Source organism: Lates calcarifer, linkage group LG19, assembly GCF_001640805.2.
Source record: "Lates calcarifer isolate ASB-BC8 linkage group LG19, TLL_Latcal_v3, whole genome shotgun sequence".
NCBI lineage: Eukaryota > Metazoa > Chordata > Actinopteri > Centropomidae > Lates > Lates calcarifer.
In genome coordinates, this window is record NC_066851.1 from 245910 (window position 1) to 260042 (window position 14133).

The 14133-nt window shown below is 40.5% G+C and overlaps 1 protein-coding gene across 4 annotated transcripts; it reads left to right on the forward strand.

The window, feature by feature from the left end:
• Window positions 1-142: 142 nt before the first annotated feature.
• On the forward strand, window positions 143-12874 carry LOC108873885 (glucosamine-6-phosphate isomerase 2). 4 transcript variants are annotated; one of them, XM_051078025.1, is made up of 8 exons: window positions 143-310; window positions 2118-2253; window positions 2335-2436; window positions 3695-3877; window positions 3968-4152; window positions 4357-4422; window positions 9238-9412; window positions 11712-12874. In XM_051078025.1, the coding sequence occupies exons 2-8, from the start codon at window positions 2130-2132 to the stop codon at window positions 11768-11770; spliced, it is 894 nt and encodes a 297-aa protein (XP_050933982.1). In that variant the 5' UTR covers window positions 143-310; window positions 2118-2129; the 3' UTR covers window positions 11771-12874. The 4 variants fall into 4 exon arrangements, with proteins under 4 accessions (XP_050933982.1, XP_018517744.1, XP_018517745.1 ...); XM_018662228.2 differs by lacking the exon at window positions 143-310 and adding an exon at window positions 1493-1628; XM_051078024.1 differs by lacking the exon at window positions 143-310 and adding an exon at window positions 1636-1928.
• Window positions 12875-14133: the final 1259 nt, after the last annotated feature.

Consider the following 14133-nt stretch of genomic DNA (forward strand, 5'->3'; position numbering starts at 1 on the left):
TTTTCGTTGCAATACCACAAGTGACCACTGGAAAAAAAAAAAAAAAAAAAAAAAAACTAGCTATGAAGCTGAGGGAGGGCACCGCATCCAGTTCTCATAATACATCCATGCCAACGCGCAACGTCACCATGTCACATGGCTTTAGACCTCGCGGGAGTAAGGTGCCTGCAGTTTCCTGCAGTTGCTTTTCTGCGGCTGCACCAACTTGGAGCCACTTCTGTGATGACAGCGCTTTGTCCTGATTGGTCAAACTTTCTCTGCTCATCAGTTCAGTTCAGGAGTTTGTTCTTGTAGAAGAAGTAAAACCCTCGTAAGTCATAAAATGTGTAGAACAACATTTGTTTGGTTGAGTAAACAGAGTGTATATAGGTTAGTCTACAGGTTTTTCACAATGAGATCGATATATTTGATGAACTGAAAGGGCAACTGTTAAAAGTCAAATGCCGTCGCTCAGTCTCGCTGCAGTAAGTGTGTCCGACTTGACTGCAGTCGTTTCCCAGCAGTCGCCCATTTTACCTAAAGCTAAGAAAACACACTTTAAAATCTTAAACAAAATTTATCCTGTGGCGGAATTTCTCAAAAAAAAGAACTGGTTTAGAGGTGGATCAGTGTTGTTTTTGCAGTGATGAAGATGAAACTCTGGAACATTTGTTCTTTCTATGTCCTATTACACAATGTTTTTGGCGTGACATAAAAAACTGGATTTCTCTAAATTGTAATGATGTGCCACCTTTTGAATTATGTCATATTATTTTCTATATGGATCATCTAGCCTTATTTATGTCAGACACTATTAACATCATAATACTGTTGGGTAAATATATCCATTGTGCTAAATGGTGGAACTCTAAGCCTTCCTTCCTTGGATTTATGAGTGACTTTAAGTTGTTCTTTTCATCACTTAAATAGATGAAAAGTAAATATGCCATGAAATTAAGCCTGGATTTTGCCCGTCCTCTGTTCTAAATTATAACTAATTTTTTATTTTATTTTATTGTCTCTCTGCTCCATTTTGTGTTAAATTTAAATACCTGTTAAAATGCATTTTTTGCATCCTATCTGCTACTGTTTTGGTGTTGTTTTGCTTTTGTTTTATTCGGTTCTTTTTTTTTTTTTTTTTTTTTTTTTGCTCCATGAGTCGCCTAATGTGCTTATATTTGCTTATATTTTTGCACTTTTATACTGCACTGATTTATCAAGTGTAATATTGTTATTGTCTTCTTTGAGAATTTGTATTTTCAATTGCTTAATAATAATGATTAAAAAAAAAAGTTTGCCAGCAGTCAGCGGCAGTTTACGTTTGACCATCAAGTCAGGCGCAGCCAGCCGCAGTTGATCTGGAACGCACCTAATCTTAAAGCGGCAGTATTGACACTAGTAGCTGCGTTTTGCAGTTTACTAGTAACACTTGTAAAGGCAAAAATATACTTGACAAGTAGGGACATTTTTGACCTCCTCCTCCTCCTTCTTCTTCTTCTTCTTCTTCTTCTTCTTATTATTATTATATTTACCAACATTATTTCCCAAATCCACTACGGTACAATCACATGACCGGTAGTGGATCATGTGACAAAACAGACGTTTCGCAACACCTGACTGCTCAGCTGAAAAACCGAGTGTTTTCAGAGGTAAAATACTTTGTTGTTGAACAGTGCAGTTCGTGTTAGCTATCAGTGGTTTAGCTCCGTGACAGTTTTCAGTAAATGTACATTAAGCGGAACTTGGAAGAATCCGCTCCTCTTCAGTTTCCTCTCTGGAGAACATTTAGCCACCGCCTCACCAAACTCCATAGACGTGTCTGACAATGTACCACAGTCCGGTGTATGGTTAATGTAAAGCGTTACGGTCCGTTTTTCCTACCTCAGCGGTAGATAACAGCCAGTCCTTTACAGACAGACATGTATTTGAGAGGACTCTCCAAATAAGAGGTACGGTGACATTTTTGATAATCGGGCGAGCAGAGCACTCACTCAGAAGTCCAGGTTTTGAATGGAGATTGGCGTGGCGTTTTCTTATTCTACTGCTGTTTCGCCATCAGATAGCCATGGCGCCAGTAAAATACTGATACTTATCATCAGAGTTCAAGCTGTCACTTTATTCCATCGTCTTTTATTTAGAGAGCTGGTACGATGAGGCTGGTCATTCTGGACGACTATGATCTGGCCAGTGAGTGGGCAGCAAAATACATCCGCAACAGGATCATCCAGTTCAAGCCCTCCGCTGACAGATACTTCTCTTTGGGCCTGCCTACAGGTGAGTGCAACAACATGTTCTCTCAAACAAGCTCTGAAACTTCATCAGTTTCAATGAATGAACATGTTTTATTTTTCTCAGGAAGTACTCCTTATGGCTGTTACCAGAAGTTAATTGAATACTACAGAAATGGAGATATTTCATTCAAATACGTGAAAACCTTCAACATGGATGAATATGTAGGTGAGTCAAATCGAACTCTTTACCTTTCTCTCTGTTTTACGCTTCGACCACTCATGTTCAGAATTAACAGTGTAGGTTTGTCAGCAGCTGTAAAGTGTAAGATCTCAGCTCTTATCCTCCTCTGGACAAACCTGATCCAGCTCTGACTAGAAGCTTAATCAAAGAGGAAAGTTTGAAGCTGACTCTTAAAATTGCAGAGGGCGTCTCAGCCTCCTGGACTTACAGTCCGGTTTAGAAGTTCCTTTTGAGACAGGCTGTTTCTGATTTTCACAGTGCTGTGCAGGTGAAGGAGGCTGTCCTAGAGACTTTTATGTGTTTTTTGTGTGAGACAAAAGACACGTTCAGGTCAGCTTACTTCAGTTAGCTCTGCACTTCATATTATTTTAGCTTAATTCCACGTTCTTGTGGCCCAGAGGTTTACCAACAGTATGTTTATGTTTTGGATTAGTGTACAGTGCATCCAGAAAGTAGATCCCTTCACTTATTTCACATTTTGTAATGTTGCAGCTTTATGCTTAAAAGAAAAATCTAATTTTTCCTCTCTCAGAATCCCATAATGACAAAGCAAAAACACATCTTCACACAGGATCAGCAAGAGTTACCATCAGGTTCTTGGTCACCTGTCTTACCAAGGCTGTCTCCCCTGATCGTTAAGTTTGGCCAGGCGGCCAGCTCTAGGTAGAGTCCTGGTTGTTCGAAACTTCTTCCTTAAGTACAAAATGAAGTATAAAATTTATGGAGGCCGCAGTGCTCTTGAACCTTGAAATCAGCAGTGGAAGATCAGAGCCTCAAGACAATGCTGTCTCTGAGCTCTGCAAACAGTTCCTTAAACCTCATGATTTGGATTTTACTATGATATCATTGTCACCTGTGAAATTTTATACAGATAAATGTGTTTCTTTCCAAATCATGTTACTATTATGGTGTGGAATCTCAACGATGATCCACAGAAATGTGAGGAACCTGTGCAAAATTTCAAGTGACATAGTAAAGGGTCTGAATACTTATGTCAATGCAACATTTCAATTTTTCTTTTTTAATAAATTTCCAAAAATTTCTACAGTTATGTTTTGCATTTTTATTATGGGGTACTGATGATACAATTTTTTAAAGCATAGTTAAGGGGTCTGAATACTTTCTGAATACACTATATATCTGTCCCTTAGAATAGAACCAAAAATCAGCTTTCTTTGCTCAGGAGCCTGGATTCATGACTTAGCACCTCTTAGGTAAAAAAGGTGGTCCTCTTGTTCTCTAGGTCTACCTCGTGCTCATCCAGAGAGCTACCACTCCTACATGTGGAACAACTTCTTCAAACACATTGACATCAAACCAGCCAATGCTCACATCCTGGATGGAAATGCAGAGGACCTGGAGGCAGAGTGTCAGGCCTTCGAGCAGAAGATCGCAGAAGCTGGAGGAATCGAGTTGTTTGTAGGAGGTCACATGAATTTTATGTAGTTTTGTCTGTTATATTTCCTTATAAAGCCTCTTCCTCTTTATCTGGCTTCTGTTCTTTGTCTTTCTGCAGGTATTGGCCCTGATGGTCACATTGCATTCAATGAGCCAGGCTCCAGCCTTGTCTCCAGGACCAGAGTGAAAACCCTGGCTAAGGACACAATTGTAGCCAATGCTCGTTTTTTTGGTAACGACCTTTCCAAGGTTCCCACCATGGCTCTCACTGTGGGTGTAGGAACTGTCATGGATGCCAAGGAGGTCAGTTTATTTATTCCTCCAGTGTTCTTCGTTAATATAATCTTGTATGACCATTTTAAGATATTCTGTACTCAATGTGTACTATTCATACGTACCTTTAAACCTCTGTTAGTTTCAATATGATCATATGTTTAAAAAATATATGTGATAGAGGTGTAGCCTCCCTGCTATTTCTATGTCTGATTCACTTACCACCTGCTGCAGGTGATGGATCAGAATCACACAGATATCTTCAGTTCCACTACCTCATGCCTTCTGCACTGCTCTCTGGTAAATCAGTAGTTCTGTATAAATTAACATAATAATGTAAGAGTGAACATATAATTTTAATTTTGTTATATTGCGGCCTTATGCTTTTCCTAATTGTTCTACATTCAATACCCCAGGATGAAAGCAAAAACAGAACTTTAGAATTTTTTGCAAATGTATTAAAAATGAAAAACTGAGATCACATTGACATAACTATTCAGACCCTTTGCTACGAGACTTGAAATTGAACTCAGTCCTAGGTCTCAGGATCATCTTTGAGGTGTTTGTACACCTTGACTGGAACGGGCCCTTTCACTCCACACCCGTTGGGTCACTGGCAGCCACAGGGTTAATGCAGGTCGTACAACATGGTTCTGAAACTAAATGAGCAAAAAATCACTGACTGTGCCCATCAGTTGCATATTTGTATCATGCATGATGGCAGCAAACTGCACAAATAGAGCCTAAGAGCAGCTTAATCCCCTGTCCTTTTGCCTTCAGACTGATTGGTGGTTTCTGGTATTAACTCTAATGAATGCCTCTGACCTAATGTGTCAACCTGCAGGTCATACAACATAGTTCTGAAATTGCATGACCATTGGACACAGAACAAATAAGTTAAATATCACTTACTGTGTCCATCAGTTTCATATTTATGTCATTCATGAAGACAGCCCCGTGCACAGATAGACTCTTAGAGGAGTTTAATCCTCTTTGTGAAATGAATGTGAATTGAGATAGTAAAAATCTTTGGCCTGGATCTGCATGAAAGCCGTCTCCTCCAGCTGTAGTGCACACACGGTTTAAGCTTACATGCCAGATCAGAATGAATGTGGTTGCCATTCTACAGGTTTGGACCAAAGTATATCTGTCACAATTAAATTGGCTAACGTAAGGCTAACAGACGTCCATAGCATCATTTATTTGAATTGCAGGTGCTAGCTCACATGCAATGTTAATGTAATATTATGTGACACATAACGTTCAGCTATGATTACAGGTGATTGACGTTAGTCATTAAATCTCTCACCATCGTAATGCTGGTAATGTTAGCTACAGACACTGGCTCCAAATGTTAGCTAACTGTACAGCATTTGAGTATAGAGAAGTTGTCAACGCGTTTTTTGTACGTGGCAACGTCAAATCAAGCTGCATGTTTGCATGCATATCGAGAGAAGGGACAGACAGTATGAGCAGTGACTCTATCCTTGTGCGTTCTTGATTCATAAGTTATCGGGTCGGAGCTTTTCACAGAGCACAACGTGACTCGTTCCTATGTCGATCCCCTTAACTGTCAAAATTCTGTTTCTGAATTAAATTCCTTTAAACACAGCAACAATACTTCTCATGGACTTTAAATATGAAATTCATCTGTCCATGATGCTGTAACGTTATTGGTCCTGTCCTGCTACCCCCTCTCAGGACTGTGTGTGGGACAGTATGACAGTATGTCAACATGCAGTCCCAAGAGGAGCTAGCTGTCAAAGTAACTCAAAACTGGAATCAGTGAATCAGCAGATTTAACAGTTAACATTATGTTGTTTACCCCAGACTGCTAGTTCTGTGTAGTATGTGGAAGGTAGAAACTTTGCTGTCACTTTGTAAAATATATGCAAAATTGTCTATATTGCCAGATAGTTTATATTAACAAACATATATGTTTGAATAACACTGAAGGGTTTTTTTTTTTTTTCAAGTCGAGTCAAGTCAAATTTTATTTATATAGCGCCAATTCACAACAGAAGTTAAAGCAGGTCTAGACCGTACTCTTTATCTTATAAAAAATTACAGAGAAACCCAACAGATCCCACCATGAAGCAGCACTAGGCGACTGTGGCAAAGAAAAACTTCCCTTTAAGAGGCAGAAACCTCGAGCAGAACCGGACTCAGGGTGGGAGGGGCCGTCTGCCTCGACCGGTTGGGTTTAGACAGAGAGGGGTGGGGGCGTGGGGGGATGGGGAAGAGAAAGACAACATTGCAGATACACAGACTAAGTCAAAAAGTAAATAGTAGTAGTAATAATAATAATTATAGCTAAAGAAATAATAATGACAAGTGAAACATTAGTTGCAATAACACTATCACTAACACTAGTAAATGTTTTAATTATTGTCGCATCATGGGTTGAGCTGAATCATGGGAGCAGCAGGAGACTCTCCAGCTCTGGAGGCAGAACCCTGCAGTAAGAGACAGTAGCAGAGAGAGAGAGAGAAGCACAGCCTGGGCACTAATGTGCTTGAGGGAAGAAACACACAGTTAAGTGATGCAACGATATTAAGACAGTTAATAGCAATCTCGTCAGGCAGGACATCGATGGACAACATTTACTAACTATTAATCTTAACTGATGCATTGAGACTGACCCAACACGCCCTGAGGGAAAAATGGTAATCCTGAAATAGGAACCAGAATAATATGCTAGTTAAAAGTTAAGGCATAAAGATGAGTTTTTAGTTTGGATTTAAAGGCCTGTCAGCTGAGTCAGCCTGTCTAATATCACTTAGGGAGGTTGTTCCAGAGGAAGGGGGCCCGACAGGAGAAGGCCCTGCAGCCTGCTGACTTCTTTTTAACTCTGGGGACAGACAGCAGCCCTGCACTCTGAGAATGCAGAGCATGGGAGGGAATATAAGGGTTAAGAAGATCAGACAGGTATGAGGGGGCTAACCCATTTAGAATTTTATAAGTCATCAAGGAGAACTTTAAAGTCTGATCTAACATGAATAGGGAGCCAATGAAGGGAGGCTAAAACTGGAGTAATGTGGTCAAACCAAGATAAATATTGCCTTATGTTATGGCCAATACAGCAATATGGTATCCTTTCCTTTGCATTGTAGTCTGCAGAATAAGAAACAGCAAGAAAGACATTATTTTTAAATTTGAACTGGAGTTTAGTTTACAGTAAGGAAAACACTGTAAGACACTGGGTTTTGTGGCAACAAGATAAGATATACTTTATTTATCCCACTTGTGGGAAATCAACAAGAGATTTGAGATAGTGTAAACTGCAAAAAAATCACTTAAGGATTAAAATAATAAGAATTCTAAGATCTTAATCTTCTTTTCATTCTTTCTTCATATATCCTTAGATTTATTGTGAGTGTATCAAACCATACGTCCTGTATTGAGTATCGAACTGAATCGTGAGTTCACTCAATCGTTACACCCCTAGTCCTCGCAACCTCTGTTGCTCGGGCCCTAATTATTGATCCAACTTATTATAAACATTCAAATCAGCAGTGTTATTTATACTCATGCTTGTACGGAGTCATAAATAAGCTCAGATGTGCTTGTAGCAGAGAGGCTCTGACTGTGGGATGAGATTCTTGCATTCGTTGCGTTAACCGCAGCAGCAACATGTTTTTACTTTAGCTTATGACCCCACTGCGAGTAGTATGTCATTTCTGGCCTCCACCGTACCCACAAGAACCTTTTCATCTGAGTCAGAAAAATTATTTCATTTCCTCTCCAGTGGCTGCCGTAATTCACCATGAAAAACCATTGATCAGTGGCTCATTTATATGTATCGACATTTATGAGGTGCTTTTGTGCATTGGTGGTGCATTGTAGAGGGTGGAACATGAGGCTGATCCACATGTGCACATTTCCAGGTGAACTGGTAAAGAGAACACTGCCTGCAGGATTTTGTAATCACGTTTTTATAAATCAGATTTTTTTGTGGTGTACGCCATTTTCAACTTTTGAGCGTATGTACACTTGCGTACGTATGCATGTCTGGAGGAAACCAGACACGATGTTTGGAAATGGTTCTCTGGAGCTCAGCCAGAGTGACCATCAGGTTCTTAGCCACCTCTTTCTTCTGACCCTTCTACTGATTGGCAGTTTGGTGACCAGCTATAGGAAGAATCTTGTCTGTGCGTCAGGACAATCCTATCTGACCTCAGAGCTTGGTGTTTGCTCTGATATACATTGTCAGCTGTGAGACCTTATATAGACGTATATAGACAGGTGTGTGCCTTTCCAAATCATGTCCAATTAATTGAATTTACCAAAGGGTGACTCCAGTCAAGGTGTAGAAACATCTCGAAGATAATCCAAAGAAATAGGAGCAACCTGAGCTAAATTTCAAATGACATAGCAAAGGCTCTGAATACATATGTCAATGTGATATTTCAGTTTTTCCTTCTTAGCACTGTTTCTTTTTCAAATTTATTATCATTATGGGGTATTAAGTCTAGATTAATAAGGGAATTTGTAAAAATATAATTTTAGCATGAGGCTGCAACATTACAAAATGTGAAAAAAAGTGAAGGGGTCTGAATACTGCACTGCAGTAGTGCACTGTATTCTCTTCTCTCACTTCTTTAGCAATGCAGCATTGCCCTGTGCTGGCCAAGAAAATACAAGCAGGGCATTATTACAAGTGGCTACTGTGGATGCTAAGCTACGTGTGCTTTACATACCTCATTAAATAATGGGCGGACTTAGCTTCCAGCTATTGGGTAGGACAGTCAGTGACACTGCAGACCTGACACAGAGCAAACTTAACTATAATGTTACACTGAAAATATACTGCGCTTTTACAGACGGGTAGCAGAAATACAGTCTGTTGCCATCACATTACACAGGCAGCTACCACACACCAAAGACACATGATGAGCAAACAAGCAATTACAACCAAGGAAATACATTCTCAAACACTTTCACTTACTTGTGCTCGACACAGCTGGTACAGTAAGAGATTATCTATCCTTAATACCATGGGGTCTCTCACGGTGGACTTCAGATCACCTCAGACACTGCCTATTTCTTAATGTTCTTTCTTTCCTGGATCCACAGCAGGTAGTGAGTATAACTATGCTGTTGTCCTCTGCTCAGGTGATGATTCTGATCACAGGAGCTCACAAAGCCTTTGCTCTGTATAAAGCCATTGAAGAGGGAGTCAACCATATGTGGACAGTATCAGCCTTCCAACAACACCCACGGACCATCTTCGTCTGTGATGAGGATGCAACACTGGAGCTCCGAGTCAAAACTGTCAAATACTTCAAAGGTAGCACCAGCACCATCTTTACTCTGATCAGTGGAGTCTGTTGTGTATTTAGCTATCCTCACTAAACAAGATGCCTCCTTCTACTCTTTCTACCGGTTAGTAATGATTTGCTAGAGATGAGGTGTATTTACAGGTAATAAGTTGGAAACATTTTGCTTTGACATATTTAGAATAAACAAATTATTTAATGAAAGCACAAGAGTCAGAATGTGTGTGAGCAGAGTTCACAACAGGTTGATCACTCCCACTGACTTCTATGCGGTACTGTACTAATGACCTCTAAAATGTCATTATTATCAGTTACTGTGCTGGTGATCAGGACAGAGTGAGTTTGGAAAAGGGTGAATTTCTTCAGTGGCTTCTTATACCTTTAACACCCAGTAAGATTCACCTTTACAGATAAAAGCAGAAAGACCAATCACATGATTGTGATACAGAAATGCTATCTGAAGTTTTCATGAAGTTTTGGAAAGTCAGGACATATGAACTAACATTGTCAGCACAGCCATCTTGAACAGATTTCAAATTGTTCTATGACATTTCACCTTCAGACTCAAAAGCAATCTGTGACTCCGTTTGGTTTGAATCAATACTTTTCAGTATTAAATACCTGCAGAAAGAGACAGAAGAGGAGAGACGAGAGAGCACAAAACTACAGGAAAGGGAAGGTATACAGTTAGTAACATTTAATGCTCTGTAATTAGCTCTGTTGCTGAGCTAAAACCAGAGTCGATAGATGAACACATCAGGTTCAGTAAAGCATGACGTGGCGATGACGATGTAAGGCTGGAGTCCGTGTGACTTCATGGTTTCTCCTCTTGGTTTGTTTGTAATGAGTCAGCAGCAGGAAATAGACCCAAACCAAAAGGCAACAATGGTCATTTTTTGTGGACCTACTTTTAAGTATCACTGTTCCTGTACCTTTTTAAGGCTCCCAGCATCCCTGGCAAGAATGTCAGCATAACATCTGGACCTTACACATCACAGTGGATAAAGAAATATATGCTTTAAATCACATAAATGTTTTGAGACACTCGTCCTCTCACATTAAGTCTGCCATCCCTGCCGACCAGGAAACACCTATGTAAGGATGCTGTTTGTGGACTTCAGCTCAGCTTTTAATACAGTCATCCCTCACAAACTGGTTCAGAAACTGAGCAACCTGGGCTTAGGCAGTTCACTGTGCACATAGATACTGGACTTCCTGAGCAACAGACCACAGAATGCCAGGATGGGACATCACACCTTATCCACTCTCCTCCTGAACACTGGCATACCTCAGGGGTGTGTCCTCAGCCCCCTCTTCTACTCCCTCTTCACCCGTGACTCCTCCCCCATTCACCCCACCAACACCATCGTCAAATTAGCTGATGATAGGACTCATATCAAACAGTGATGAGACAGCCTACAGGGATGAGGTTCAGCATCTGACAGAATGGTGCTGTCACAATAACCTGGACCTCAACATCACAAAGACCAAGGAAATAATAATGGACTTCAGGAAATCCAAGCGCATCAAGCACTTTGCCCTCTGTGTACAAGGCGAGGAGGTAGAGGGGGTAGAGAGCGTCAAATTCCTCGGTGTGCATATCTCTGCTGACCTCACCTGGACCACACACATCTCCCATCAGGAAGTTAAAGCAAGCTCACCTTCCTCATCACCTGCTGACCAGCTTCTATCGGTCAGCTATAGAAAGTCTCCTGACCTACTGCTGCACCGTGTGGTTCACCGGCTGCACAGAGGAGAACTGGAGAGACCTGCGACAGGTGGTGAGGGCGGCAGAGTGTACCAACGGCAAAACACTACCCCCCCTCACAGACACCACACTTGCTGACTTCAAAAGAAAAAAAAAAAGTATTTTAAAGGGCCCACTCACCCGGGACATCACCTCTTCTCCCTCCTGTCCTCTGGGAAGAGATACAGGACAATCAGGACAAAACCAACAGACTGAAAAACAGCTTCTTCCCACAGGCAGTCAAACACACAACCCCCCTGTCTATTGTATTTCACTTTTATCTTTATTTTTATTCTTTTTGACATTTTATATTTATCTGTACTGCCATTCCAAGAACTTCTAAATGGTGTTTCATTGTTTTGGAACAGTGACAATAAAGATCTATTCTATATAAAACTATTTTGTGGTGCACCGTCCAGTGTTCTATAGATCAACAAAGACTGAAGGATTTTAATCTAAACTGTTCTTTAAACTGCAAGAGAGTCATAATGTAGAGTTGTGATTCTGTCTGTAGTGATGTCTATCTACAATATGGCTAAAGTATCTTTTCATTTTCATTGTAGGTTTAATGCATGTTCATAACAAGCTGGTGGACCCAGTGCTGAGCATAAAGGATCAGTAAACCAGAAGATCACCAAGGAAAAAAAATGAGGATGTCGAGATCAACATGAATGGACAGCATTATTACCCTGCTCCTGTCATATACCTGAGGGACTGCTGAGTCAGTGTTTGACTGACTTTCTTGCCTGTGTACGGTTGTTATTCATACACAAAAGCTGCCTTTGGATAATGTTACCCACACTTGCAGGTCCCAATGAGAGGAAAATGATCAGGTTACCTGTGTTTTAGTAGAGCTTACCACCACCCCACCCTACACAGGTTCTTTGTTTAGCAGTTTGCATGTAAAGGGCCATTGGAAATGATTCCTCCTCATTTCTGTGGGGTTTTAGAACTTTGAAGACTGGATTAAAAGTCATGACAGTAAATGTAAAGCCTTGATTTTGTTCTTGTCTTCAAACAGTACAATATGCAGTATACTTGATAACTTCTCTCAGTGTTAGCTTTTTTCCCTAAGTGATTCAGCACCCAGTTAGTGACTGGCCAGAGGAGGCAATATACAGTATGTATTGGTTATATCTATGACACTAATGAGCAATTATGGAACTTCATAATAACCTCAGTTTCTGGTGTCAGATATGAATTTCGTCTGTCCTCTCTCTGACCATCCACTCACTCCTTGTGGATGACTTTTGACCTCCTCCCAGTGGCTGCTGTGATGGTTTTGGTGTCTGGTGTCTGTCTGTTAATTCATTCTCTTGAAGACGGTGAGTGGTTGACAGCTCTGAAAAAGCTGTTTATTGAACCACTGCAGCAGGTATCTATCCCACCACTAGACTACTGTGAATAATTAACTGTAAAATAAACCTTGATGACATAATTTACCCCAGTGACTATCAGATGGTGTTGCATTTAAAATGGTTTGAAACTCCCCTTGTATAGTCAGTATCCTTTTGCAGGCTTTGAAAAATTTCCAGTGTGATATTTTGACTGATTTGTTTCCATCTCATGTGTGTGGTTATAACATTCCTTCCTTGGTTTTCTTGTATTCTTGTGTTATTCCTCCTCTTCATCAGGCTGTTACAGTCATGACTTCTAGTGTTTTTGCAAATACACTGTGGTTTTTATCTCTTTATTTTCTTATGACAATAAAACTTTTCTAAGAATCCTTTGCTTCATAAGTCTCATCTTTTATGAAAACACAGAGATAATATGACAGAGAAACCGTTTCAGTCCAGATGTCATCTGTGTAGTTCCATTGTTGTCCACAGTGGGGCAGTGATACCCTAAGATCTGAAACCAATAGTACCGCATGTACACTGATCAGATACAGTGTGATAGAAACAAATAGCCAAATGTTCTTCTACAGAATCACTATAGTTTTATTTGTCAGTGAGTCTTACGTTTTCTTTTACTGTAAACAACACATGGTATTCATGAATTCTCAGGAGAGCTCTGCTGCAAGAGAAGACATGTAGGTGGGGGGAAGTTAAAAATGTCACAGCACTGAAACGAAGAATAAGACCAGATGCAGAGTATAGAGGCGTAATCTCCATTGACTACAGTCTGACGTATATCATGTTGTGGTGGTGTTGCCCATGATGGGCCATGTGAACTTAACAACAGGACTTTGTCCATAGGATGTGATTGCCAGAATATTGTATAAACTGAAGGTACTACTGTAACAGATGGTGGCCCAACAATTCAGAAAAGACATCATTACTGATTATGGAAAGGGAGGGACAATACCTTGTTTGTGATTGGACAGAACCAGTCATTTCAGAGTTTATCTAGTGAATGTGTTCATGGTCGGTTGGTGATAGGTTTATGCTCCATGTCAGGACAAAACAAAGACTCTGTAGACCTCTGCGATACACTTGTGGTAAGACATACATCAGAGTGTGGGTATAAAACCATTTCTAAAGCGGTGTATCTGTGTAGGCTCTCAGTTATCCAGGTCATGGTGTTCTTAAGTGCTTGAGTCGGAGGCAGCTGGACTTCTTTAAGGTTCTTGAAGACATTTCACCTCTTGTCTGAAAGGTTTCCTCAGCTGTAGAAGCCCCAGGTATTTAACCCTTGCTGGTCCTGAGAGTCATTGCCCCACACTACCATCATTTGTGGATCACATGGGTCAGGGTGTGAATAGGGGTTAAATGTTGAGATTCCCTTTAACCCCCATTCACACCTCATCTGTCTGTGTCAAGATATATGATGCATAATGTGAACAAACTCCAAGCCTGTTCCACTCACAGTGTCCTGAGTATTATCTGTCTGTGAAGAGTGTATTTTCAGTGGACATTTTATTTCCTGTGTTCAAACAACACAGAGGACACTGTCATGCTGCCTGCTTCAATCAGGCTCATGAGTTCACAGCAGCAGTCTGACACAGTCAGCAGTGTTGTGTTTGCATTTCAGCACCTCTGAAAT